General features: G+C 34.6%; 1 protein-coding gene and 1 long non-coding RNA gene across 8 annotated transcripts in view; one reads left to right on the top strand and one right to left on the bottom strand.

Moving 5' to 3' along the window:
- Nucleotides 1–21892, top strand: part of sky (GTPase-activating protein skywalker) — a 50472-nt gene extending 28580 nt beyond the window's left edge. The window contains exons 2-12 of one of the 4 annotated variants that reach the window (XM_003707670.3): nt 10975–11445; nt 11895–12083; nt 12361–12485; nt 13050–13196; nt 13524–13658; nt 13754–13972; nt 14456–14485; nt 15464–15550; nt 17252–17410; nt 17485–17714; nt 17880–21892. In XM_003707670.3, coding sequence (XP_003707718.2) covers nt 11079–11445; nt 11895–12083; nt 12361–12485; nt 13050–13196; nt 13524–13658; nt 13754–13972; nt 14456–14485; nt 15464–15550; nt 17252–17410; nt 17485–17714; nt 17880–18021 — 1830 coding nt within the window. In that variant the 5' untranslated portion in view covers nt 10975–11078 and the 3' untranslated portion in view covers nt 18022–21892. The remainder of the gene's footprint in view (nt 1–10974; nt 11446–11894; nt 12084–12360; nt 12486–13049; nt 13197–13523; nt 13659–13753; nt 13973–14455; nt 14486–15463; nt 15551–17251; nt 17411–17484; nt 17715–17879) is intronic. The other 3 variants (XM_076530998.1, XM_003707671.3, XM_012295703.2) reach the window with 3 other exon arrangements.
- LOC105663876 (uncharacterized) overlaps nt 1–24826 on the bottom strand; it is a 59822-nt gene that overhangs the window by 30235 nt on the left and 4761 nt on the right. The window contains exons 1-4 of one of the 4 annotated variants that reach the window (XR_013037959.1): nt 23604–23689; nt 23079–23197; nt 9918–10166; nt 9503–9736 (exon numbers count right to left, since the gene is read on the bottom strand). This is a non-coding gene — a long non-coding RNA (uncharacterized LOC105663876). The other 3 variants (XR_013037961.1, XR_013037962.1, XR_013037960.1) reach the window with 3 other exon arrangements.

Genomic DNA, 24826 nt, shown 5'->3' with positions numbered 1-24826 from the left:
AAAATTGTAATAAACTAGTACTTTGTTATTAAATATTTTATACATTTATACTATTTGTTATGGACAGTTTAATGATTCATAAAAGTTTGTATTAAAAAATTTAATGAAATTTGAGGTTAAGTAGAAAGGACGATGAACATATAGGAATGCTATTTGGTCGTAGATCTACAGAAAACTCTGGGGAAAAGTTCAAGTAACACGAATTATTCGTTAATCAAGCGCTAATGAAGTAATTGCATGTTCTGTTCAACGAAGTGTTGCGACCGTGTGCCGGAAAGATTCTAGAAAATTGGCAATTAGAGGATCGTTTCTGAACGACGACACCTCTTTGTACAGCACTGAGCATTGTAGACCTAGAAAATATTGGAACCACGATGAATTCGAAATTTGGGAATTTAAGGATTTTAGAGTTTGGGGATTTGAAGATTTAAAAATTTGATGACTTGAAGATTTCAGAGTTTGGGAATTTAAGGATTTGAGGATTTTGGAGTTTGGGGATTTGAAGATTTGGGAATTTGAGGACTTGAAGATTTCAGAGTTTGGGAATTTGAAGATTTGGGAATTTAAGGATTTGAGGATTTTGGAGTTTGGGGATTTGAAGATTTGGGAATTTGAGGACTTGAGGATTTCACGGTTTGGGAATTTGAAGATTTGAGAATTTAAGGATTTGAGGATTTTGGAGTTTGGGAATTTGAAGATTTGGGAATTTAAGGATTTGAGGATTTCACGGTTTGGGAATTTGAAGATTTGGGAATTTAAGGATTTGAGGATTTCACGGTTTGGGAATTTGAAGATTTGGGAATTTAAGGATTTGAGGATTTTAGAGTTTGGGGATTTGAAGATTTGGACATTTAGGAATTTAGAATATTTAGAATTTGGACATTTAGGGATTTTGGGGGTTTGAGTATTTTAATATTTAGGAGTTTTGAGGGTTTGAGAATTTGAATATTTAGGAGTTTTGGAGGTTTGAGAATTTGGAATTGTGAAAATTTGGGGGTTTGAGAATTTGGAAATGTAGAGTTGGAGGGTTGAGAGTTTGGAAATGTAAAAATTTGGGGGTTTGGGAATTTGGAAATGTAGAAATTGGGGGGTTTGAGAGTTTGGAAATGTAAAAATTTGGGGGTTTGGGAATTTGGAAATGTACAAAATTGAGAATTTGAGTATTCGATGATTTGAGAATTTTAAAATATACAAATTTGTTTATTTGCATATTTAGAAATTTAGAAATGTGAAAATTTCGGAATTTGAAACTTTGAGAATTTGATGATGTCAATATTTTTAACCTTGAGAAGTGTGTAATTTGAGGATTCGCAACCTTAAGAAGTGTGTAATTTGAAGATTTGCAACCTTGAGAATTTATAGATTTTAAAACTCAGGTATTTAAAAAGTAAAAAACAAGGGTATTTATAAATTTACAAATTTGTTTTGTTTTTTATAAATATATACATTGTAGAATCGTCATTAGTTTTAAAAGAACCGAACAAGGAATTAGAGAAATCCTAACCTAAAAGCTCCATTCTCTACACTTTCACTGAAGTAACAATAAAGGTAATCTACATTGCACCCAAGTGTACTTACATTATCGACCAATAACACCAGACATAATCTGACTTGTTGCTCTTCACAGTGGATGGGCATAATGAGATTAAACCTGTGCTAATTAACCTACACCTCCTTTTAGTATCATCTAATATTCTCGCGGAAATCTTTAATGTTTGACATTGCAATTCTACTAATTTACTGATGCTCTGTTGTTTCAACCTTCCTTCTCCTTTATTTCTTTAATTACTTTGTTATTTATATATGAAAATTTACTTAAATTTATTCATTGAGAGATTTTGAGAATTGGTAGACTCAGTTAAAATTTAAAATTTACGTTTTTGAAAATATAGAAATGTAAGAATGTGGAAAATGCATAAATTTAGAAATGAGGGGTTTTGGAAAACTTGTGAACTTCAAAAATTGGTGGAATTGAAAACTTGAACTCTTGCAGATTGAAGAATTTGAAAATCTGAAACTATGAGAATGTTGGAACTTGAGACACTTGAAATCTCGAGAATTAACAAATTCTGAAATCTCTATATTTGAAAATCTGATCTTCTGCAAATTGATGAAATCCCATAAATATATAATAAACAAATTAAAAAATCCGAACAATAGAATATAAAAGTTATAAAAATTCGAAAGTATGTAATTTTACAACTGAAAAATACATAAACATTTTGATATTTTGCAAAATTAAAAACTTGTCCTAAATTTGTAAAAAACTGTCTTTAACAAAATCTTGCTTTCTGTTTATATTTAAACAAAGTACCATTCTCTACTCAATTAACATATCCTAAACTCACAGCATATCCTAAAAAACATGGAAGAGTGTATTTACACGAAATGTTTTATTATGAACCCAACTACTGTATAACAAAATAATTACATGGAAAAAAAAATTAAAAAAAACACCATCTTAAATTAAATATTGCTTTCTGTTTAAATTTAAACAAAGTTTCATTTACCTCAAGACATGTATTAATACACAGACAGCGATTAAATAATATGAATCACTCGATGATTATTTTTCGAAGGATCTGTTTCGAAACGATACCAAACACGTTACGCTATCACTGAAATATCTGAAAAATCTTGTAGAACGGTGGAAAATTTTTGAAACAAAAAGGGAAATTATGATATTCGTGTCTTTTGCTCGATGAAAATTTTCAGCTCGAAAAAACTGACAGCGACTGTGAAAGAAGAAGAGAAGCGTTGCATAATAACAACGCGTGTCTGTTTAAAAAAGAAAATGTCTGCTGAGAAAATTCTCGAGTGCCAAATATGCGTACGCGACTCGTTAATGCGATCTTGTAACCTTGATACGATCTATCGCAGTTACCATTTTATTTCATTTTAGATCAACTGCATAATTTATGTCGTCGATTTGCTAAGAACAGTGGACTATGCTTAGTGTGTACTCGCGAATAGTCGTGGGCAGATAAGATTTAAAAAGAATGATACTTCGTTGAAATTTAAACAAAAACATTTCGTTTAAGACAATTTTTTTCTTTTCAGATTTTAAAATATAGGGATTTCGGAATTTGTTAATTCTCGAGTTTTCAAGTGTCTCAATTTCGACATTCTCATAATTTCAGATTTTCAAATTCTTCGATCTGCAAAAGTTCAAGTTTTCAATTTTAGAACATTAAAATTTTTAAAGTTACCAAGTTTCCCAAAATCCCTCATCATTAAATTTATGCATTTTCCACATTCTTACATTTCTATATTTTCAAAAACCTAAAATTTTGTCAATTTTATTTTGATGTAGTTATTGATGTAGTTTTGTTTGTCTCTGCAATAAAATATTTCATATAAATACACTGTTACACGTTTTCCATAAATATACTATAAGTTTCTAATTGAGCAAAGAATACTCTTCTAGTAATGAAAGTTTAATTGCAATTTGCAGTAATTAAATTCGATTTAATTCTTCGGCCTTTTATTCTTATCTTTCGTTTTCAGATACGTTTAACGAACTGTAGAACGTGTTAAATTAATTCCGAAACGTTACTTTTATCTCTGGTTTCAGTATACTAATGGCACATTACATCACGCTTTTTACAATTAACACCATAAGCTTCGATTTATCTGGAAATTATTCTCACGTTGTTAGCTCTATTCCTGGTTGCGGTTTTGTTTAAAATTACCATCAATATATTTGCTGTGTATCTTGCTAATAACGGTATAGTATAAACAAGAAAAATCTTTATATTTAGACGCGTTCGGAATATCTTCTAATTAACTAACAACGTGATAATAACGTTGTTACGGGATTGCCTGACAATTATATTTTTAAACGACTGCTAATGAAACGGTAGTAGTAGTGTTTCACAATAGTAGTAGTTTTCTGAAATAATAAAAGTCTTCTGAAATAGCATTTGTCTTCTGAAATAATAGTACATAGTTGTCTTATAATTTATATAGATTTTTTCAATTTTTGTAATAAGATTTATGTTAACTTTTAATATTTTTTAATTTGTATGACAAGATTTGTTTAACTTTTATACCAGTCTAAATGACGATTACTTTAAAAACCCGATACGAAATATTAAAAAACCCTACACGAAATAATAAGTATAGGCATTTAAGGAATGTAGAAAGTGAAAGGTTATTAATTTATATATCATCAAAATGGAATGCAATAATGTTAAAAAAACGCAGTAATGAACTTGATAGAACTATCGAGAATCACCGTTAATCATCTGTGATAATTGCTAGCGATAGCGTAAAATCACACCAGGAGATCACAACAGAATTAAATTCCTTTTTATCTGTTTTTCGCGACACCTCTTCCTTTTGCTGATAATCGCACATCTATTTACGAATTACAGGAATTACTTAATAGCATTAAATTAGAAGAAAATATAGAGACTTCGAATAATTTATAATTTGGAAAGTTTGTACTTTTAGAATTACTTTCATTTTAATTTTCTTGCACTGTTGCTTTTAAAATGCTTTACAACCAAATAACAAAACACCTCGATTAATTATGTTTACTAAGATTACTCTTAACGAGTTTGAAATTCTAGAGTTACATTATAAAGATATGATATTTAAAATAACAACTACAAAAATTCTGCAGTACATCGTAAACAAAGTTTGAGATCCACTGCATTCAATCCGTTTATTACCGATTTAAATGCATATCGTATTTATTGCACGCGGAATCCTTGCACTTACTAAATTATTTTATTACTATTAATATCCGTCTAATACTACATAAGTCGAAAAACACGAAAATCCCCGGGAATCTGTGTAGCAACCCAATACAAACATGTCACAGAGTGATAGTGATCCGCATGGTCTAATTAAGTACTTGGAATAACGTCGACAATTATTCCGTGCAATAATTACCGCTCGTATGGATCATGCAATCAGAATTGTAGGAGTTGCAAAGCAGAATTCCAATCGGAGTCTTCTAGAGATTGCGAACAATATCTCGAATTGAAGCTTCCTTATATCTCCACTTAACCGAGTTATTTTTTAACTTCAAAACAGCTATTTCCCGACATGCGCAACACAAAGACGATAAACATTGTTTTCTTCTTACTGAAAGTATATCATGTTTATTCGCACAATTTCACGAGGATTATTACGCGTTGGATTACTATGCGTTGGTTAACTACGCGTTAGATTCCTACGTGTTAGATTACAACGCGTTAGATTACCATGCGTTAGATTCCTACGCTTAGAGTTACCACGCGTTGCATTACTACGCGTTGGACTACTATGCGTTGAATATCCACGCGCTGGATTACTACGCGTTGGATATCCACACGCTGGATTACTATGCGTTAAATTACCACGCATTACATTTCTACGCGTTAGATTCCTACGCTTAGAATTACCACGCGTTGCATTACTACGCGTTGGACTACTATGCGTTGAATATCCACGCGCTGGATTACTACACGTTGGATATCCACACGCTGGATTACTACGCGTTAGATTACCACGCATTAGATTCCTACGCTTAGAATTGCCACGCGTTGCATTACTACTCGTTGGACTACTACGCGCTGGATTACTCCACGTTGGATATCCACACGCTGGATTACTACGCGTTAGATTACCACGCATTAGATTCCTACGCGTTAGATTCCTACGCTTAGAATTACCACGCGTTACATTACTACGTGTTGAATATCCACGCGTTGGATTACTACACGTTGGATATCCACACGCTGGATTACTACGCGTTAGATTACCACGCATTAGATTCCTAGGCTTAGAATTACCATGCGTTGCATTATTACGCGTTGAATTACTACGTGTTGAATATGCACGTGCTAGATTACTACGCGTTGGATATCCACACGCTGTACTACCACGCGTTGTATTACTACGCAATGGATTACCACGCGTTGCATTACCAAGCGTTGCATTACTACACGTTGGATTACCACGCGTTGGATAACTACACGTTATTCGAAGCTGCCGCTCTCGCGTCTGCGCATGCGTAATCTCGCACTCTGATTAGTCCGCGTTTTTCCTTAATAATTCAAAAACGAAGCTTCAAAACCCGTTTTTGCAAAGGCAAATCTCATTCAGAATCACGTCAGCTACATTTCTACACTAGTTGTGAGACACCCTGTATTTTTCAACTTTCAATCTCTCGAAAGTTCAAGTCGGAAAAAATTGAACTTTCCTTTTTACTTATACTATCATTAACAACTACTATTCAGTTCTTAATAGAAATATTAACAAATTGTAATTAACAACGACAATTTCAATTTAATTTCTAATTAAAGGTTAATTAAATGCGTTCATAAATTAAATGAGGAAGTGAAAGGAAATGAAGCTGTTCATTTATATCTAATTAAATCGTTATATAATAGATCGTTTGATTGTTGATTCAGACTCTGGCTTAGCCTGCAGGAATTCAGATAATCGTGTCCAAATAAACTTTGTAAGAAGTTAGAAATACAAATCATTTCACGTCAGTTCGAAAAAGGTTTCGATTGCGAAACGAATTATAGCAAACAATCAGGGAATTAATATGTATCAAGCGTGAAAAAATATGCGTTAATTTCGTTCCGTTGCGACAGGTGGGCCGATGTAGCGAGAGTTTTGTCAGAATTATGCAAATCTGTCGCTAGTCGCACGTGTCGCAATGCAGACACCTCATCCATACCGATCTTGTTTTGCTCAGAGTATTCAACAATGCAACGTGTTTGCCCTCGTCTTCGATGCAGGATATATTTATACTGTCAAGTGGTTCGAGCGCTTGGTAGTTGCAATAATATTTATCTGCTGCAGCAACTGGAAGACCCGGCGTCTTCGATCTTCTCTTGTCCGTCCCGCTGTCGTAAAACTGCAATATATCGTAGATTGTAGGATTTCAGCTGTAGGAGAACAGCCCTGGTGTCCTTATGCCGTGTTCACACCGTTGTTCTCGGGATGTAGCATTGACTATGTAAAATGCAATTTTGTGCAACGTAGACGTCTCTTTCAGTTAACGGTTTCAGTGTTAAATGATGAGTAGCGACACTTAAGAAAGTTTTGAGTAAATATTATTGGCATGATTTTCAACAAATATTAAAATACGAGTGGTTATAATTCATCCTTTGTCTTGTGATGTTTCTTCTTGAAGTTTGTTAATGTTCTTGCCATTTTTTTTCAAGCCTTAAATTAATTTTATCAAGCCTTATTATATTTAGAGATTGATCGGTGTTCAAAGGGTTAAGGGATGAAGGGAAAGAACGTTCTATTGATTGCATTGGTTAACATCTATTAACTTGCATTAACATCGGACACATTCTTCCCATAACAGAATTGATATAAAAGAAAAGGACTTGCTTACTTTTCCAATGGAAGAAAAAATGCATTGACTCATCAAGGAATCTCTAATATAAACAGAGCTTTCTAGCCAACTGTTTTCCCTCAAGAAAAGCTGGCACACCCCACATGTACAGTACTAAAGTACTTGCTTATCAGCTGCTCGCAGCAGCACTGTGGATGCGGTTTTATGTCTGCGATTCGGTTTGCGAGAGTAAACTGCAATACGCCTGGTATTAATAGATGTCTGGTTTCATGCGGCACACTTTGCAGCAAGGCATCTCGTTATTATTAATCGAGCTGCCTCAAACGAGCATTCTCTTTTTCTGAAAATCCGTTGTCTGCCGAGAAATCGAATCGTCGAGCGAGATGAGCCGAAACAAGCCATAGCCGTCGGAAATGAAAGTAGACATCGTAATTTTTTCGTTAGCGTGATTAGATGAAATGGAACGTAGAGAAATTGCAATAAAGGAAACCGTAGAAACGTGGTTTTGTTTGAGGTGCATACCGTGCCGTGTGAACGAACATTTGAAAATAAAGTTACGAGTTTTATACTGCTTTGAACGTATATTTTACTTTCTTTCGCTCAGCCTCCTTCATTATTTAGAGTTCGTTCGGAGATCTTTGATCGACGCACGTGTGTTCTATTAATGTTGTTTTCGAATGTACTCGTTACTTATTGAAGATTATAATTTCAATATCAGCTGTTGCAGGCTTTTAATAACAGAGGGAAGGTAACGTTAGATATTGTTTTGGAGGAATGATTTATTTATAGGCTCTGCTGGGAAACATGCTCTAGAACTCCTATGATAAATACTGTAATTAGCGACAATCGTGTCCCAACAGTACTTTAGCGACATACAGTGATGTAATGGTATTGTATGATGTATCGCTAATTTATTACCACTGTTTATCTTTCTTATAACGTGTATTATACGTAATGCATGGTAATATATCAAAAAGTCTTAACGGACGTTTACCGATGTACTAAATTACAAGTTGCTTTCATTATTATCATTGCTAACACTTCAATTTCAACTTGTAAACGCAATTAACTCTTCCGAAAAAATTCATTTTACAGAAATTTACAACTGAATTTAATGCCGCGATTAAATAAATCTTTACAACCGGTGCTCAAGTTTATACGATTCTTGAGAGGATACAACCTAGAGACGGTTCTAATTTTGTTACGCAATGTTGGGCCAATCATATCTCGTAATAAAATAGACCTCTAATCCTCCATAATTCTAATCGAACATTTATTGAACTTTTCTAAATTTAATACTTGAAGAAGCAGGTTAATTGAATTTCTTACATAATGGGAAGACACGCTATTTCTGTTGACAAATTTAAAAATAATCTATTCAATTTTGAAGATCGTTTTAAGAAACCTCTTCGGTTGCCCCAAAACACTGAGCGATTAAGAATAATACCTTTAAGGATGCGAAAAGTAATCACAAAGGTAGATGAGCATGTACACTGTCATTGTTACATTAAATCATTCTGCGAACCTAATCAAATTTTGTTCAAATCAGTGAGCACGGGTTCACGACATTCCATTTTTAGAAAGGCAATTTATATTTGCCCTTTTAAAGTTAGGTCTGCTCTAATAATAACCTAACTGCACTATATAAGTTAACATCTATTAATATTTTGTGTTGATACACAAAATACACAACATGTATTTTTTTAAAGTGTTACTTTTATACAGTGCTTCATTAATTTCACTATTACAGTGCTGCATTATTCTAGTATTTCATTATATAGTTATATTAAAATTTTACTATAAATATGCAATATACAATTTCATTATACACCTATTTTATTGCACAATTGACGCTATACTTTCAACATACTCTCCGTTAGGTATTTTACTTATTCATCGCTGGTTTTGTGTCAAATATCGAGTTAATCGATAACAGCGGTATCGAGCGTAAAAATGACCGATGCACTCGAACGAGTTACGTTCGATTCGCGCGGGACGGACAGTGTCGATCAGACAATGACCTCGACGATGTGTTTCTAAAGAAGTCCGGCCAGCAGGAGACAATGGATATATAATATTGCCTATAATTAGCCACGTAAAAGCTGTCTCTAATAATAAGCAAAGCAGCCAGATGCGAAACTGTGAGCTACGATAATCTCGATGTACTTAACGGTTATTAATAAAATGCGCGAGTTATCTTGCAGCCACAAACACGTTTAATGCTTATCAACACACCATGTGCGACTCGGGAATATTACTGTACACAATCCGCAGATAGACTGCTCGGCAGATAAAAGCTTTTACGATGATGCCGTTTTGTGTCTGGAGGCTGTGCGGCAAACGGAAGAATTCTCTTATCGTCTCGTATACAGTTAACCCTTATGTGCGTCCAGAACATGGAATTAACATTGACAAACGGATCATTCACTGTGAACAAAGAACTGCGAAAATTAACATTTTGCATAGATATTACATATTCAGAAATTTAGCATTCTAAGAATTAAGAATTTGAAGACGTAGAAATTCGGGAGTTTAGAAATTTGAAAATCAAATGTTTGAAGTAATAAATTTGTAAATTGACCAAATAAGAATATGCGATGTTTCTAACCTTACGCAGCCATTTTTTGTAGGGAAGCATTACGCATCATATGTCACGAGTAGGTTACCGGTTTTTTTTAATCTCGTAAACTGTTCAGCATGGCAATTATTTGTGTACACTTTAGAAGGATCGTTTGACGACTCGAGTTCAAGACCGAACGTATGATTCCAAGAATCTTCCGTAAACATTCCCATAATAACCGTGACTGTAGTTAAATGTATCGTCGCTTAAACTCGCGATGCACTTAATCACTCGTCCCTGCGAAATGAGAAACAAGAAAAAATAACGAACAGAGCAGACAAACTATCTGAGCCAACGTATCTTTTCTGCTACCGTGTGCAATATACTTTTTGTTGACGTCGGTTTGTTGCGGCACATTTAGTCGCATTCGCGGTCGAAATCAATTGTCTGCTGTAAAGATGCCAGCGTAAACAAGAGCGAGAACCGTTTCTCAAATTTCGAGACAACAGTTTCTTAATTATACAACGGATATAACGTCTGATGATAGGTCTCTTGAATCATTGGCACTAATGGGTTCAAGGACAATATATGATGATTTCGAGTAAATAACGCGGATAAATTAAAGTTTAGGCTGTATAAATTGAAAATTACAAAAGTACATTCAAGAGATAAGTCAATACACATCGCACTGCGACGCGGTTGTTTTCCCGCGATCGTTTCGACAATATTCGGAAACGCTCGTGACTGTTCGTTGAACACGTGATGCGCACACATCTTTGCGCGCATATTGTAAATGTTTTTAATTTGATTTAGGCATTCAAAGAAATTCATGAACTATGCAATTTAGTTAATTATGAACATAGAAAATTGGAAGTTTAGATAATTAGAAATTTTTTAATTTAAAAATTTGAACATTTGAAATGTTAATCAAAATCTTTCCATCCCACGTTTTGTAGCTATTATTAAATGCTAAAATGCTACAGTACTTTTTCCTAAAAAATTCATGAATTTCTCACTAGTTTCCTATTAAGTTAAAAATTATTTCAATTTAATCTAAATACTCCCGTTTCAATCGGATCGCTAAAACCCGTGATTCTGTTTTCAGATGAAAATTGAAACGTCTCAGGACATGACGTAATTATTATCGACCAAAGCGTAGGGAAAACAGCAACCATGAAGAAGAATCTTGCGCCGTAGTCGCAATCTGCGATGTTAGTCACACAGACACCCTCCTCGACGGACACTCTGCCGAATATGTTGTCGGTACTCGAGGAGGAGGCGAACGTCGACGCCGACGACCCGTTTCCGCCGCACGTTGACACGACGAACATCGTCGTACAACCAGAGTCACCCACCAGCAAGAAGCAAGCATTGAAGACCTTCAACGAGGTCAATGCGCTGCTCCAGGCTGGCAGAAAGAGGGAGGCTAAGCTGATCATAAGGGAGAATGCGTGGCCATTGTACAACGGGATCAGGGCGCAACTTTGGCCAGCTCTTTGCAACCAGCATGCTCACGGCAAAAATATGCTCGATGGATTCTACTGGGACATGGTTAACCAAGTGTTCGGCACCACAGGTTTGTTTCTTTAACCCTCCCACTTTTTATTCATCACCTCATAGGTGGTTTTAAAACAATATCAATTTTGGGAAACAATGATATATTTCTAGGGTACTTAATCATTGTAAAAAATATTTTTGAATGTTTATCTTCAGCTAAAAATATTAAATTTTTTCCATAACTATAGTTGTGGATTCACCTTAAACGCACCCTAAGATATGAATTCAGAGCCTACGTAGAACGTGCAGGTCCTAGTGACAGTTCTTCTACCAAATATTGTTTCAATAGAATATATGAGTAAAGTGTGCCCTAGGTACATAATTGCCCACTGCTAGTGTTTGCACGGTATTCAAATTATTGAGAATTGACAGCCATTGTCAACGAATCAAATTATACCCTCCAATTATTACCGCAGTCAGTCTGTTTTCTCGACTAGATGACTAATGCTCGTAATTATCTGTTTACAGAACTGCCGGAAAAATCAATCATGCTACCGCCGTTCGTGGATAGCACCCATTGCCTGTCGTATCACTTGACGAGAAAAGGCAGGAGCGTCGCGGACAGGGTTGTCTCTGTGCTTGGATACGCTTGTCCCGACATCACCTACAGCCCTTCTCTTTATCCCATCACGGCTCTTCTTCTTCACTTCATGCCAGGTGAGGATGTATAAATAAACATCGGTAAATAAAGCACCGACAGGGCGGTAAAGTGCAAGAGAGATCCCTCTTTTTCTTCTTCTTGTTTGCTGAAGAAGCTTCTCATTCGTTCCGGTCACAATGGAAATTCACATCGCGTGCCCGTAAGTCGAATTTCTTGCCTGATCGCATAAATTAAGACGCGGACACGCGGTTGGATGGTATCCCAGTTTTATTAATAGGTCGAAATCGGACGTGTTCACGAGATACGGTCTCTATCTATGTTTCTCTGTTGCAGAGGAGGAATGTTATCATTGCATGGCCAGCTTGGTCGCGGCTAAAGACAAGATGTTCATTACGCAAACCAAGCTTCTCTACGAGGTCACCTGGAAGACTGTAGAACAAATCACCAAGAAGCACGTGGTACGTTGTTGAAGACTCATCCACCACCGGTTGATCCCGAGGAGTTGACTCACTTTTGCCGACCTGTTTCGTCCTTGAACGAGATTCGTTTACTTGTACAACGTTACTCTGCAGAAATCAGAAGTTGGCTAGCTCAATGAATGCGGGTCTGATTGTTATAGAGAGGAACCTCGAGCATTTATGTAGTCAATAACTTGAGAATTTAAGTTCCTATCTACACTTTCTGAATTGCTAATATCTGAAATTGCTAAGTTCTCAGGTTTCTCAAATTCTCTAAAAAGAATCTATGAAAACATAGAGATGTCTATTAAGTCCTTTCAACCAGACTAATACAATGCCTATATTACCAACTGGTATTACCAACTAGTGTACAATTCTCCAGCTAACTTTTCATTCCTGCAAAATACTCATAGCACAATAGATCTTTCAAATGGAATATCAGTATTATATGCCTCTTTACAATCAATCGTTAGGCTTTGATTTGAGTAAATTTACAAAGAGTACTTTTTAGACCAAACCCTTTGCATTTGAAAACGACTAAGTTTAAAATGAATGTATTTGTAGAAATCGGCCGCAGTGCATCTAGCAAGGCATTGCTCTGGCTCCAGAGCAGAGAGGATTTACATGGATTGGATTTGGTGGATTCTGCAGCTCCTCCCTTTCCAGCATCTAGTCAGGGTTATGGACTGTTTTCTTCACGAAGGCATTAAGGTCGGTATTCGTAGAATTCGAAGAAAAGTATCGAAATATTCAAATGTTTCTTCTTCTGTACCTCTTCATGGTACATTAAAAAACGCTTATTGGCTTTGGTTCAAGAGGAAGATGAAGCAAAAGATATGTATAATGCAGAATGTTCTTCCAGGAATAGTATGAATGGTAAATTCATGCGTTGATCGTGTGCCAGTGAGCAATTGGTATAAGACACATTTTTGTTCGTTGATTCTTCTTAATGTAGCTATATATCAAGTCATATTTGCTGCATTGCTCAGCAAAAATTCAGTAATATCCGTTCCCTAACTTCCGGTCGTTTATTTTCAGGTCTTCTACCGAGTAGCGATGGCTATAGTTTTATTATTTTACAAACACTCGTCGTTGCAAAACTCCGAGTGGATGAATGAAATTTCCAAGAACGGTATTGATGCCGCTCTTTCGAAATTCTGCAGGCAAATACCGGTAAGATATTTCTACTTCTTCTAGTGATCATTAACCCTTCTTTGAACTATGAATCAGTATGCGCATTATTGTTAAAATTTGTGCTTTATTTTTAGGTAACACCAGCTAAGTTTTTACGTACCGCGTTTGGAATACGTGGCCTCAGCTCAGCGTACATATCAAGGGTATTTTTGCGCACAGAAATGGCTCTCAAAAGTAGAAGCGTTTTAACCGGCTCCAGATCACTAGCTAGATCGCGATCCACGGACAATCTACCGACGAGTCAGTCTCAAGTCAACATTCAGATGATGTCGCACACGCTCACCATACGAGAAGTATGTTATCCGTATTCCTCTTCCTGTCGATCATTGATAAGAAAATTATTCTTGACAAGTGGACTCACGTACATGCTAAGATTTTACTCCATTCTATCTGGTTGTTTCTCTTCTTGATCGACTTTTATGAATCTTCTTTTATTTTTTTTGCAAATTTTGTAGTTATTGATACTATTGGCATGTTAACAACGCGTTACTTTCCTCTCTATTCTCGAAACATAAGAATTATTTTCATGAATGATGTACATATATGTGAGCCCATTACTCGATAATTGTTGCGAATGATTCCTTTTTATTTCTGAGAAGTGTTGCAGGTTTGAAGACATTTAGTGTCAATAGTTTTATACCTATATTATTTAACGGTTAGAATAGTGTTTAATAGCGATTGCAAACGAATCATCGTTTGAACATATTATAGTTTCTTAGGGTAAACAGTAGCGAGAATTATGCGAAAGCTGTTCAAATGATTCACTTTGTTTTCAGAAAGAGTGTGAAGACACATACAAAGACAGGGTATCGTATAATTATCTTTTTGGGAAATGTGTTGTTTAGTTTCATGTGCTCTGCCCTCTGTTCCTGAACTACTATACCTGTTACATTCATTCATACTCACCCATTGTTACACTTTATCGTGCCAGCTTTGTTGCTGTTACCGTCTATTCACTCGCAGTTATTGCCTTCCTCGAGCAGTACAGAATAACAAAATGGTTTTCTTCTGATAAAAAAAAATTCATATCGTCTATTCATTAGGTCTTCACTGGCTTTCAGTGTTTCACAACTATGACACGCCAAATGTAACAATAATTAAAAATATGGACATTCATACATTCTATCAATAAAATTAATATTGCTGTTTTACCAGAAAGAATGTTGAGAAACTCAAAATATAGATGGTGACTGTTACTAATAGGCTACACGAGATGTTTGCTTGTCATTGATCGATAGGATGGTCAAACTTGTCTCTCGAACGAATGAATAGAAAAAGCTGTTGTAAGTGCTTGGTACGCGAACATCAGTTTCGATCAGTGAATGCAGCAGCGCTTCATCAACTTCCGTCTATCGCTGTTTAATTAATTTTTAATTGTAACAGCTGTACAATAGGAAGCGAAAACATGATAAAACAGTGGCATTCGAACAACGCATTTTAATTTTATACTAATTATTTTCAACGCTTCCGTAGCACATCAATATACACATCATTTACAGTTTCGTTTTCAAGATTATTACACTGGTTATACTAGTGGATTCGACATTTCATCCGTATTACTTTTGCGCGAGACATTAAACAATTTTAAATGACTGGCCGATGGTTTTTCTTGTTATGCTCTCTGTGTCTCGGATGGTTTTAACAAGTGTTTCGTATAGTATTATTCCCATTTGATACGCAACGCCGAGCCAAAGCCGTACGCCAACATAACTGACAGTTTTGTGTTGTCTTGTGTCATGCTGCGTTACTGGAATGATGATGGATTTAAATGGTCATGGGTGTAGGGTGCACACAGTCCTGGACCGCGTGCTCTGTCAATGGGCGTTTATCCCATACAAAATATATGCTCCCAGATTCTAGACATGTCTGATGTAAGTACTCACGGCCGTTCATTAATACGAAAACAACGAATTTAAAAAAAGAGTTCGGCAGTAGAAGAATTTTCTGTAGTTTTCGCTGGTCGCCTCTCTGTGGCATGTCGATATTGTCGTTATGGGTGTACGTACAGCTGCCTTGAAGTATATATTGTATCAGGTAGTACAGGGCTTCCCAAACTTTTATGGACCAAAACACACTTTTTGAATGGATAATTTTCCGCCATTCATTCGCTTATAATATATTATTTTTTGAAATTCCATATCTCCTAGTCCTACTTTCAAACATAGTAATTTTGCGTCATTCACTCGCTTGCAATGCATATTTTAAAAGGAAGATGTCATACAGAGAATATTGCTTTACTATTTTAAAGTTTTATGTTATACATGGTCTACCCAACCTAACCTAACCCAAAATCGGCTCGTGACCCACCAGCGGGTTGGGATGCACACTTTTGGGAATCTCTGAGATTTTCTACTTCGTTTCTATCTTGACTATTTGAGAGAATACTAGTTGAAGCGTGTACGATTCACGTCAATGGTAATCGTTTAGCAGATCTTCTAAATTACAAAAAGTCCAGATTGATGGTAAATGAAAGTTGATTGTCATTCATGTGCGAGGTATAAGTACATTAGTGATTATCAATTAAGTTGGCTTTATAGTCACGATTTCGTTATCACATCTTTATTGTACATCATTTTGTCTGAGGTTTAATATCTGGCGAATGTATACGTTGAATTGAATGATGTATGGCCTGATCAATACAGCAACTAGAATAGTGCACTTTCATGTACTCCTCAGATCAAATTTGTTATGCTGTATCACTCTTCGCTGTTCATTTGGCATGTATTATTCCTGTTTGATTTGTGTGTATTTTGTCCCATTCCTTTAAAGTTCCTTCCTAAAACTCCTACTAATTTGTGCTGTGACAATATTTGTTTTTTCTTGCAGCTAGCATCTAACACCAATACCACGTAGTGAAATTGGTAGCTACGTCAACAAGTTATGATACCTTTGAAAACACTTGTGATAGATATGCGCAATCATATGTTTTTATAATTAGTTGATATTTCATCGTATCATTTACATTGCTCCATCAGTTTTCTATTCCACAGCTTTAATTCACTTAAGATTTATTATATAGCAATTCACTTTTATATATGTGAATGATGCTCGTGCCTTTTGCATGATGAATGATACAATTTTTTATACAAGGATGGTTAACATTCTAGTACTATTTTGTTAATTAGTCGTTCTTTTTTATTATGGCACAATCGACTTTATGTGTTGTAAATTGTAAGTTAAATATTACTATCGGTAATAACATGTTATATTTATATTAATGCACGTAATATCAGAAAGTAAGAATAAAATATCTGTAATTCAGTGATGATTTAATTCTTAAGTAGTACATATCATAGTAGAAATCAGAAATGTCGTATAAGGTATTATTTAATGCAAATAAAATTTATATTACGTTCAAATTAAAAGGAAATAAATTTTTTGATTTTGGCTTCATAATTATCTATTATATGTATAAATTTTTTTCAGTCAAGCGCATGATCTACCGCTGCTGTGACATAGTTTGTTGTATCTTTGAACAATTAGAAAATTATTGAAAACTAATGTTTGCACAGTTATAAGCCTTAATTGTAAGAGACATATCAGGTTAATTTTGTACGTATTCTTTGTGACAGTTATTCACATTATGGTCCTGGCTACCTATGAGGATTACCATGTACCAGCCAATACTATTATACACGACTGAAGAACATGGTTGTTCTTTGACAACATTCTACGTGAGGGTAGAGCAACACGAACCAACATTGCTAATGATCAAAACCTGCAATAACGAAGTGAGTATTTTCTACAAGCAATTAACATATCCATAATGAAAAAATTATGTTATTAATCTTGTTCATTTCATAAGGTATTTGGTGCCTACTGCTCTACAAGATGGTGTGAACGCAATTTGAAGAACGATAAAGGACAAAGACAAGCTTATTTTGGAACAGGTGAAACATTCCTGTTTAGCTTATATCCTGAACGAGCAAAATACCCTTGGGTAGGCATGGATTCCTCACACAATGATTCTAAGGTTCATCATTCAGCCGAGCTATTCATGGCAGCTGATTCTAAAATGATAACAATCGGTGGAGGGTAAGATCTTTTACCTACATTAATACTTCCTTCAAATATTCATAGAGATCCACATTTATTTGCAAACTTCTATAAATTTATAAATTGCTAGATCTCTACGCTGTCATAACACAGAAGCGCTACTAGAGTAAAGTCGTACTTAAACTGTTAATCTATTGATTTTAGAGATGGACAAGCGATCTGGATGGATGAAAATATAAGATACGGTAAAACGGATCGGTGCTCTACATTCAATAATCCACCCCTTTGTGCTAGCGGCGACTTCGAGATTAGAGTACTAGAAGTGTATGGCTTTGCCGGTGCTTGAACACAAGACAGAACCGGGGTACTACGATGTATCAGTTTATTTAATTCCCTACTGCCATTTAGCAACTCTCTTCTATGTACACGGAGTTGTATGCATATACAAAAGTATCTTTGTAACGTATATGTGCAAAATTATCGCGCTGCTCACAACACGGTATCCACAGTTCTTCAGTTCTGTCTATATTGAGTCTACAGACGATGAAGTCATGAACAGACTCCGTATCGTCACATGTTTCCATTAATTTTTCGAATTGATCAGTACTTCCTCTCGGAATAAACAAATCTTTAGCTTCATAATATCGATTCCGCTTCTTCTCATTTATTTGTGGGAGAAACGTTTCTGTACCTAGATCCGTCTGTCAGTTGCAAACTCTACACTTCTAACAACTTTTCTAGTCTTTGGATTCCTCTGGAAATTAGCTCCAACGCTCATATTAAATTCATACTCTAATTCCAAGGAACGTTTGAACGGGTTCTTTGAAAATGTTTGACTCGGATTCTTGTTCTTGTTTGTTTTAATGACAACAGCTGGCAAATCTATAACTTCTTTAATAACTTGCGTCTCAGGAATTTCTTGATAGCATACATTAATACTTATGTTTGCAAATAGTTTTTGCGTCAAAATTTGCCTGCAAAGCTAAATGAACCATTGCTATGAAATATTCTGCATCAATCAAAGGCTACGTAGATTTATCTCTTATGTTTTATTATATGTTTTTTCGTTCGATTTTATGTCTCAACGTTCACTGCAATGACTTTGTGTTCATTTTGTCATCGATTTACTTCGAGCAATATATTATGGATTACAATTGACTCGCAACTGTAATCCGCGACATATTGAACATCGACAATAATCAACGTTGAGTCACCTTCAGTTTGTACATATGTAAGAAAAGATTGGTTATTTACATGAATACTTATTATTCATTGGACCAGATGCTATCATTATATATTTCTGTATATACGTTCATGGGTACATGTATCGTAGAATTATTTCACCGAGTCTATTAATTCGACATCAATACTCGTATACATGTGTTAATGTCTTGCAATGTTTGTTTACCTTAGTATTGTTATCGCCTAGCTTTAATTAATTGTTGAACGGAGGTGCAAGAGAACCGAAGGAACAAGTACTGTTCATATGTTACATGTTATGTCCGTCACGCGTTAATCGTGTATGTGTATATATACTATATACATACGTGAGGTTAATCTCATTTAAGTTCTTGTAAATAATATACATAGTGCCCCTTGCGTAGATAGACGCGCGTAAATAATTTGTACGCGTAGCAACACGTAATGTACAACGAGATTGCGAACGGTGGAAAATGACATCAAACGAAAAAAGATGGCAGGGGGCGAATGGTACTTTGAAACAACGACATTTTTTTATTTTCTATCGATGTTTACGTTTAAAGAAACGAAGTGTTGGCAGAGTCTTGCGATGGTTGGTCCTATTTCTATACCGCATAACGAGAAGCCATAGTTTTCACGTAGTATTTTAAGGATTTGTATATTTTATATAGCATACGTAAATTTATGTCAATAGTAGATTAAACGGTAGTACAGATTACAAATATGTGTACAGAGAAACAGTGCGGTTTTGCTTTCGATATATAGATATATATTATACATACATATATATATATTTTCATGTAACGCGTTAATTTTTTGTCGACACTCTTCGGGCATTCTGAGGAAGCGTATTAGGCGTTATTATTGTTGTTATCCTTCGTCTCTCTTTGTGATCAAATCTGTATCGGTACACGGTACACGATTAACTCTTAGAGTACCTGCTTCTGTGTTTAGTTTCTTGTTGTTATTTCTTTTTTTTTTTCCTTTTTGAGTGAAAGCTAAAGATATGGAGAATGAAACCGAGCGCGTGTGAGAAACTAAAGGTGTCGATATAATAGGATTCCTTGGTTGTGATGTAGAAGTGGCTGGCACCACTTTCGTCCGGACGACAATGCGTATTAATTATAATGTTTACGTAGAAAGATCATTAGGGATGTGTGGGTACACGAGACACGGGTTTGGGTTGGTTTCGGAAAAATTCTGGGGAAACCGAACGAAAAAAGGAATCTTTTTATGTACAAGATTTCGAAATTTCGAGAATACATTTGACTACGTCTAGTCATATTCGTGTGCAAGAAGATACTTTTATGCTCTCGTTCGATCCTCCCTGAATTTCTCTGAACCCGACCCTAATCTCTGGGTACCCGACATATCGGATTACCTCCACATTCCTAAAGATCAGGTATCTTTCACCCCCCGTCACATTATCGACTGCAGAGTATTGCGACAGGAAAAGCGTTGCATCGACTCTTATCACAGCTGCGTGTTAATGTGATGAAAGTAATAGGACACTTAAGAGAACAAAGCCTAAATATCGCTCTGTACACCAGTTAAGTCACTTCTTTCACTTTCGCGTGCTGTAATCTGTCATCGTTAGTTCACATTTCATATCGACTCTGTGTACAATCGTTAGCGATACAAACAAAATGAACAAACGACGTAACAAAGAACAATCAATTCTAGATACGACACTACGAACTCAATTCTAAATGTAACAAGTTACGATACTGGATTTTATGGTTGAATCCTTTTAAACGATCTACGTGTGCGTTAATACACATCCTCAACGAGTTAGCTCATAGCGAAACCGTAGACGAGTTACATTCGACGTTTTATAAGTCTGTAATATTACTGTCGCGTTCAGCGTAACACTAAGGAAAGAAAAAGGGAACATTACTGATCTCACTGGGAAGCACCCTCACGGGGTAGCCGTTGAATGTATCTGTTTTACATTATCAGAAATTTATGTGAAAACAGTGGAGTGAAGTTACCCGTTTTCTTAGTATCTTTTGCAAGATACTCATCCATATATACGTCAGAAAGAGCAAAAAATGTATATCGGCCAGAAGTATGAACTATGAAACACATTTACAAAATGGAACCAAGAGAAATTGAGTGGTTAACGGGGTTTAAGTTTGCGAAGACAGTGCGAGTAAATGTGCATTTTGTACAACGCGAGAATAGTTAAAGAAAAGGAGATTTGGCGTGCGTAGAGAGTTCCACACTTTAAATTATTGCATTATTAATTTATATTTATATGAATCATCTGAAACATTACCATTTAAATCAAATTCTTTATTTTCACGCTATATTGTCCTTTTCTTCGCCTATTCTAGGACTCTTGTGGAGAACACTATATCAAGTGATCGTAAACGCTGCTAGTAACGATTATTTTTCTTAATGTTATAGTCGTGTGATATGACTGAATGAATGGATATTTATTTATTGTATACTCGTGATCGAGAGAAAGATGATGATATGCTGAAAATGGAAAGTATTATTGTTCAAAGTTTTTAACGTAGCACAGCATAAAATTCACGCTAGGAAGTAATATATATATATACATATATATTACATATATACGTACATGCATACATAAATACAAATACATATAATAATATGCCTATAAACGACGAAAAATGAAAATAAACGTAATTGAATGGAGTGTTTTCAAGCTTTCCGCAGTGTTGTTATACTATATATAATATATATACATATATATATATATATATATATATATTGTAAGTTGTACCATTTCCGAAAAGAAATTGTTGCCTCTCGATGCTACTTTATCATATCATCGTTGTGAATAGAATATTGTTATACACAAATTTATTGTCCCGTTTATTCCTTCTATTTTAAGAAGGATATCTCATATGACATTCTTTATTATTATATAAATATATTGCATGTGACCCGAAGAAAACCAATATGTAAAACTAAATTATGATGTAAAATCTATTTAAAAGTACCCTGAAATCCTTAAAGTTGTCATAAATAAACAAATTTTTTTTATAGTTGCTGACTTATATATTGACATATCACTATTTCTTATATTATTATTTAATTAATGCTACAGCTTTTACATATTTGGTGTCGACGATAAAAATTGAAAGAATGTATTACCGACTCAGTTGCAACTGAACTTTAATCATGAACTGTACCGATAAAATCTGATTAAATCGTATCGATAAAATATCGACTGATGGTCGATAAAATACCGACAACTGAATTTTGTCGGAATGCATTATACCGACTAATCAATAATTTTATGTAGTAAATATGTAAACAAGAAACCTTATTAATAAAAATATTAATGATATTAGAATACATAGTATAATACTAATAATAAAATAGTAGTAATTGTAGTGTACGAATTATATATCTTCAGGAATGTTCTGGTAGGAATAACAATAAAAGTTATGATATACAAATGTTTTTGTATATTGAAAAATTGCAACATTAATTTATTGCAATATCCTTTATACTAACGTTTAATGAAAGAAGCCTACATTATGTTTGAGTGTACATAGGCGTAAGTAGGGATAACATATACGCGGGGTATACACACTTTCAAATTGTATCGTTTGTGTTAAAAAGGCGCCAGTATTGCACGCGCTTCGCTCCCAACAACTTCGACACTGTGTTACACACTCTTTACACGTTTCAATTACTTTACAAGTAATTTTACACTCAAAATTATATATCTTTTCGTATTACGAATGAATTAGTGAAGTGTACACGTTAATAAAATAATTAAATTTAAATACATCTACAAAAATTTGGTGAAATTCACCATTTAAAATGAAGCGTGATCAAAGAAAATTGTGATAACTTTCTATTGTTGGGAGGGTAAGTAACCTTCTTAATTATCAAGTAAACAAAAATATAAATTTATGTTCGATAGAGTAATTGTATTCGAAAAAATATATTTTATATATAAATATATAAAAATTGAAAATAAAAAAAAATATAAATATATCCAAATTTTATAAAGAGTATTTGCTTTTATTTCTAATAATTTTTAATTATTTTTCGTGCACTGACTAGTGTCGTGTTTCATTTTGCGAGGGAAAATTTTACGCGGGAAACGCGGAAACTCGAGAGGCCTAACTATCACAATAATGATGGAAATGCCCTCGGTGTGATAAAACTGGCTTCATTTTTGGTAAATTTCTCAAGGGTGGGAGGTATAGCCGTTACCTGAATAACACAGCCCGCATCTTTCATTGGATGTCGTCTCGACCTATATTTCGTTCTGTTAGTTACACGTCGCCCTTTCAGTTTCTCACTCCATTTTTTTTCTTCTACACTTACGTCACCTATGAAGTTTAAATGGTATAACTAATCAACCGACTTGTAACACATGTAAATTTATGTAGATGACATTTTGCCTATCTCTCAAACATAAAGTGTCATCGATAATACTTTTTACAAGTTGAAGTATATATTTTGTATAAAATAGCATAAACGGTATAATTGTACTTTGCAAAAATTTCCATCTTTTTACTTTACCCATCGACTGACAAACAAAATTGTTTACAAAATTTTATTTATCTGTCGTGTGTATAGCTTAAGATTTAAACGATAAACATAATTAACTGCTTGATACAGAGATTCACACTTTTTTAAATACTCATTACGTCAATATATGTTTCAAAATTGTACTGATTAGAATGGAAGTCGATTATTACGGTCGTAAATAACGAATTGCTGATATTAACTTACACATTTATGTTTTCGAGTAATAATATATACTATAGCATTCTTTTTTTGGAAAAATCACACTTATTTCGACGTAATACTGTAATAAAATTTGTAATTACTTACAGAACTTTAGACGCCTCTTGCGCTTGACAGTTGACGATCTACTGACTTCTGCGCATGTCTATTGCGCATCACGTGACTATTATCTACGAAATTGGCGGAAAACCGCGGTTCCTTGAAATGCTGAACTTTACGTAATACGATTATCGAATTTCTTGGTATAATAATCAAAATTGAAAAAACAAGATAGTAACTTCTGTGGAAAAAAAATAAAACGATCACTAAAGCTTATGATTATTAAATACTAATAAATTTATTTTTATTATTTATGAAACTTTTTATTATTCATTTACGAACACTATATGAAAGTTATTTATACACATAACTAAAGTTTGATTATGATTACCTATAAAAATTACTAAAATCATTATATATTCTCTATAAATATGTAAACAAAAATATTTTGGTTAAGTCACTTATATTACCTGTACAAGGTAATCAACGATTAATTCTAAGAACAATATCCATTTTATCTGTCATATCGAATCGATTCTCTACAAACTGCAGCCATTAAATTATAATTATCGAATTTTCTGTAAGGCGTAGCGCTATAAATAACCGCGTAACAATGAATAATGCCACTGTGATTATCCTACAGAGTAGATTATAACTGTTTTTCATTTTTCTACATCCTGTTAGTAAGTCAATCGTTTCGAGACCCTCTTTCGAAAATTACATCGCCTTTATTAAAATCCACATGCATCGAAACTGTCCGCAGCTTCTTTCGTTTTTTTTTTTTAAGAGTCTGACACCGGTGGTCTACGTGCTCGAAATACAGGCTATAAGACGATGGCGAAAGGCCACGATTGATGGTACAAAGAATTCGAATCGCTTGGCACTGGCGTTCAAGGCACATACTTTCTCGGGATAAAGAATCAAACTTGCCTGCCTTTTCGATACATAAATAATGTCCGTCGGCCACGGTCAATTTATCGATTCTCGGAATCATTCATCATTACTCGTATTTATTGATTCATACATGGCCAGGAATTTATTCTTAAACGCGTTTGAGATATCGGTAGTTGCATTCTCATCTGATATCTTCGAGATAACTTTTTAATTGGGATAATTAACGTGCGGATCGCTTTAATTACTATAGCCTGCAATTAAGCAAGAAAGTATAT

The sequence above is a fragment of the Megachile rotundata genome, chromosome 4 (assembly GCF_050947335.1).
Source record: "Megachile rotundata isolate GNS110a chromosome 4, iyMegRotu1, whole genome shotgun sequence".
Lineage (NCBI taxonomy): Eukaryota > Metazoa > Arthropoda > Insecta > Hymenoptera > Megachilidae > Megachile > Megachile rotundata.
The sequence above is the reverse complement of the archived record's forward strand: the minus strand, read 5'-3'. Positions and strand labels throughout refer to the sequence as shown.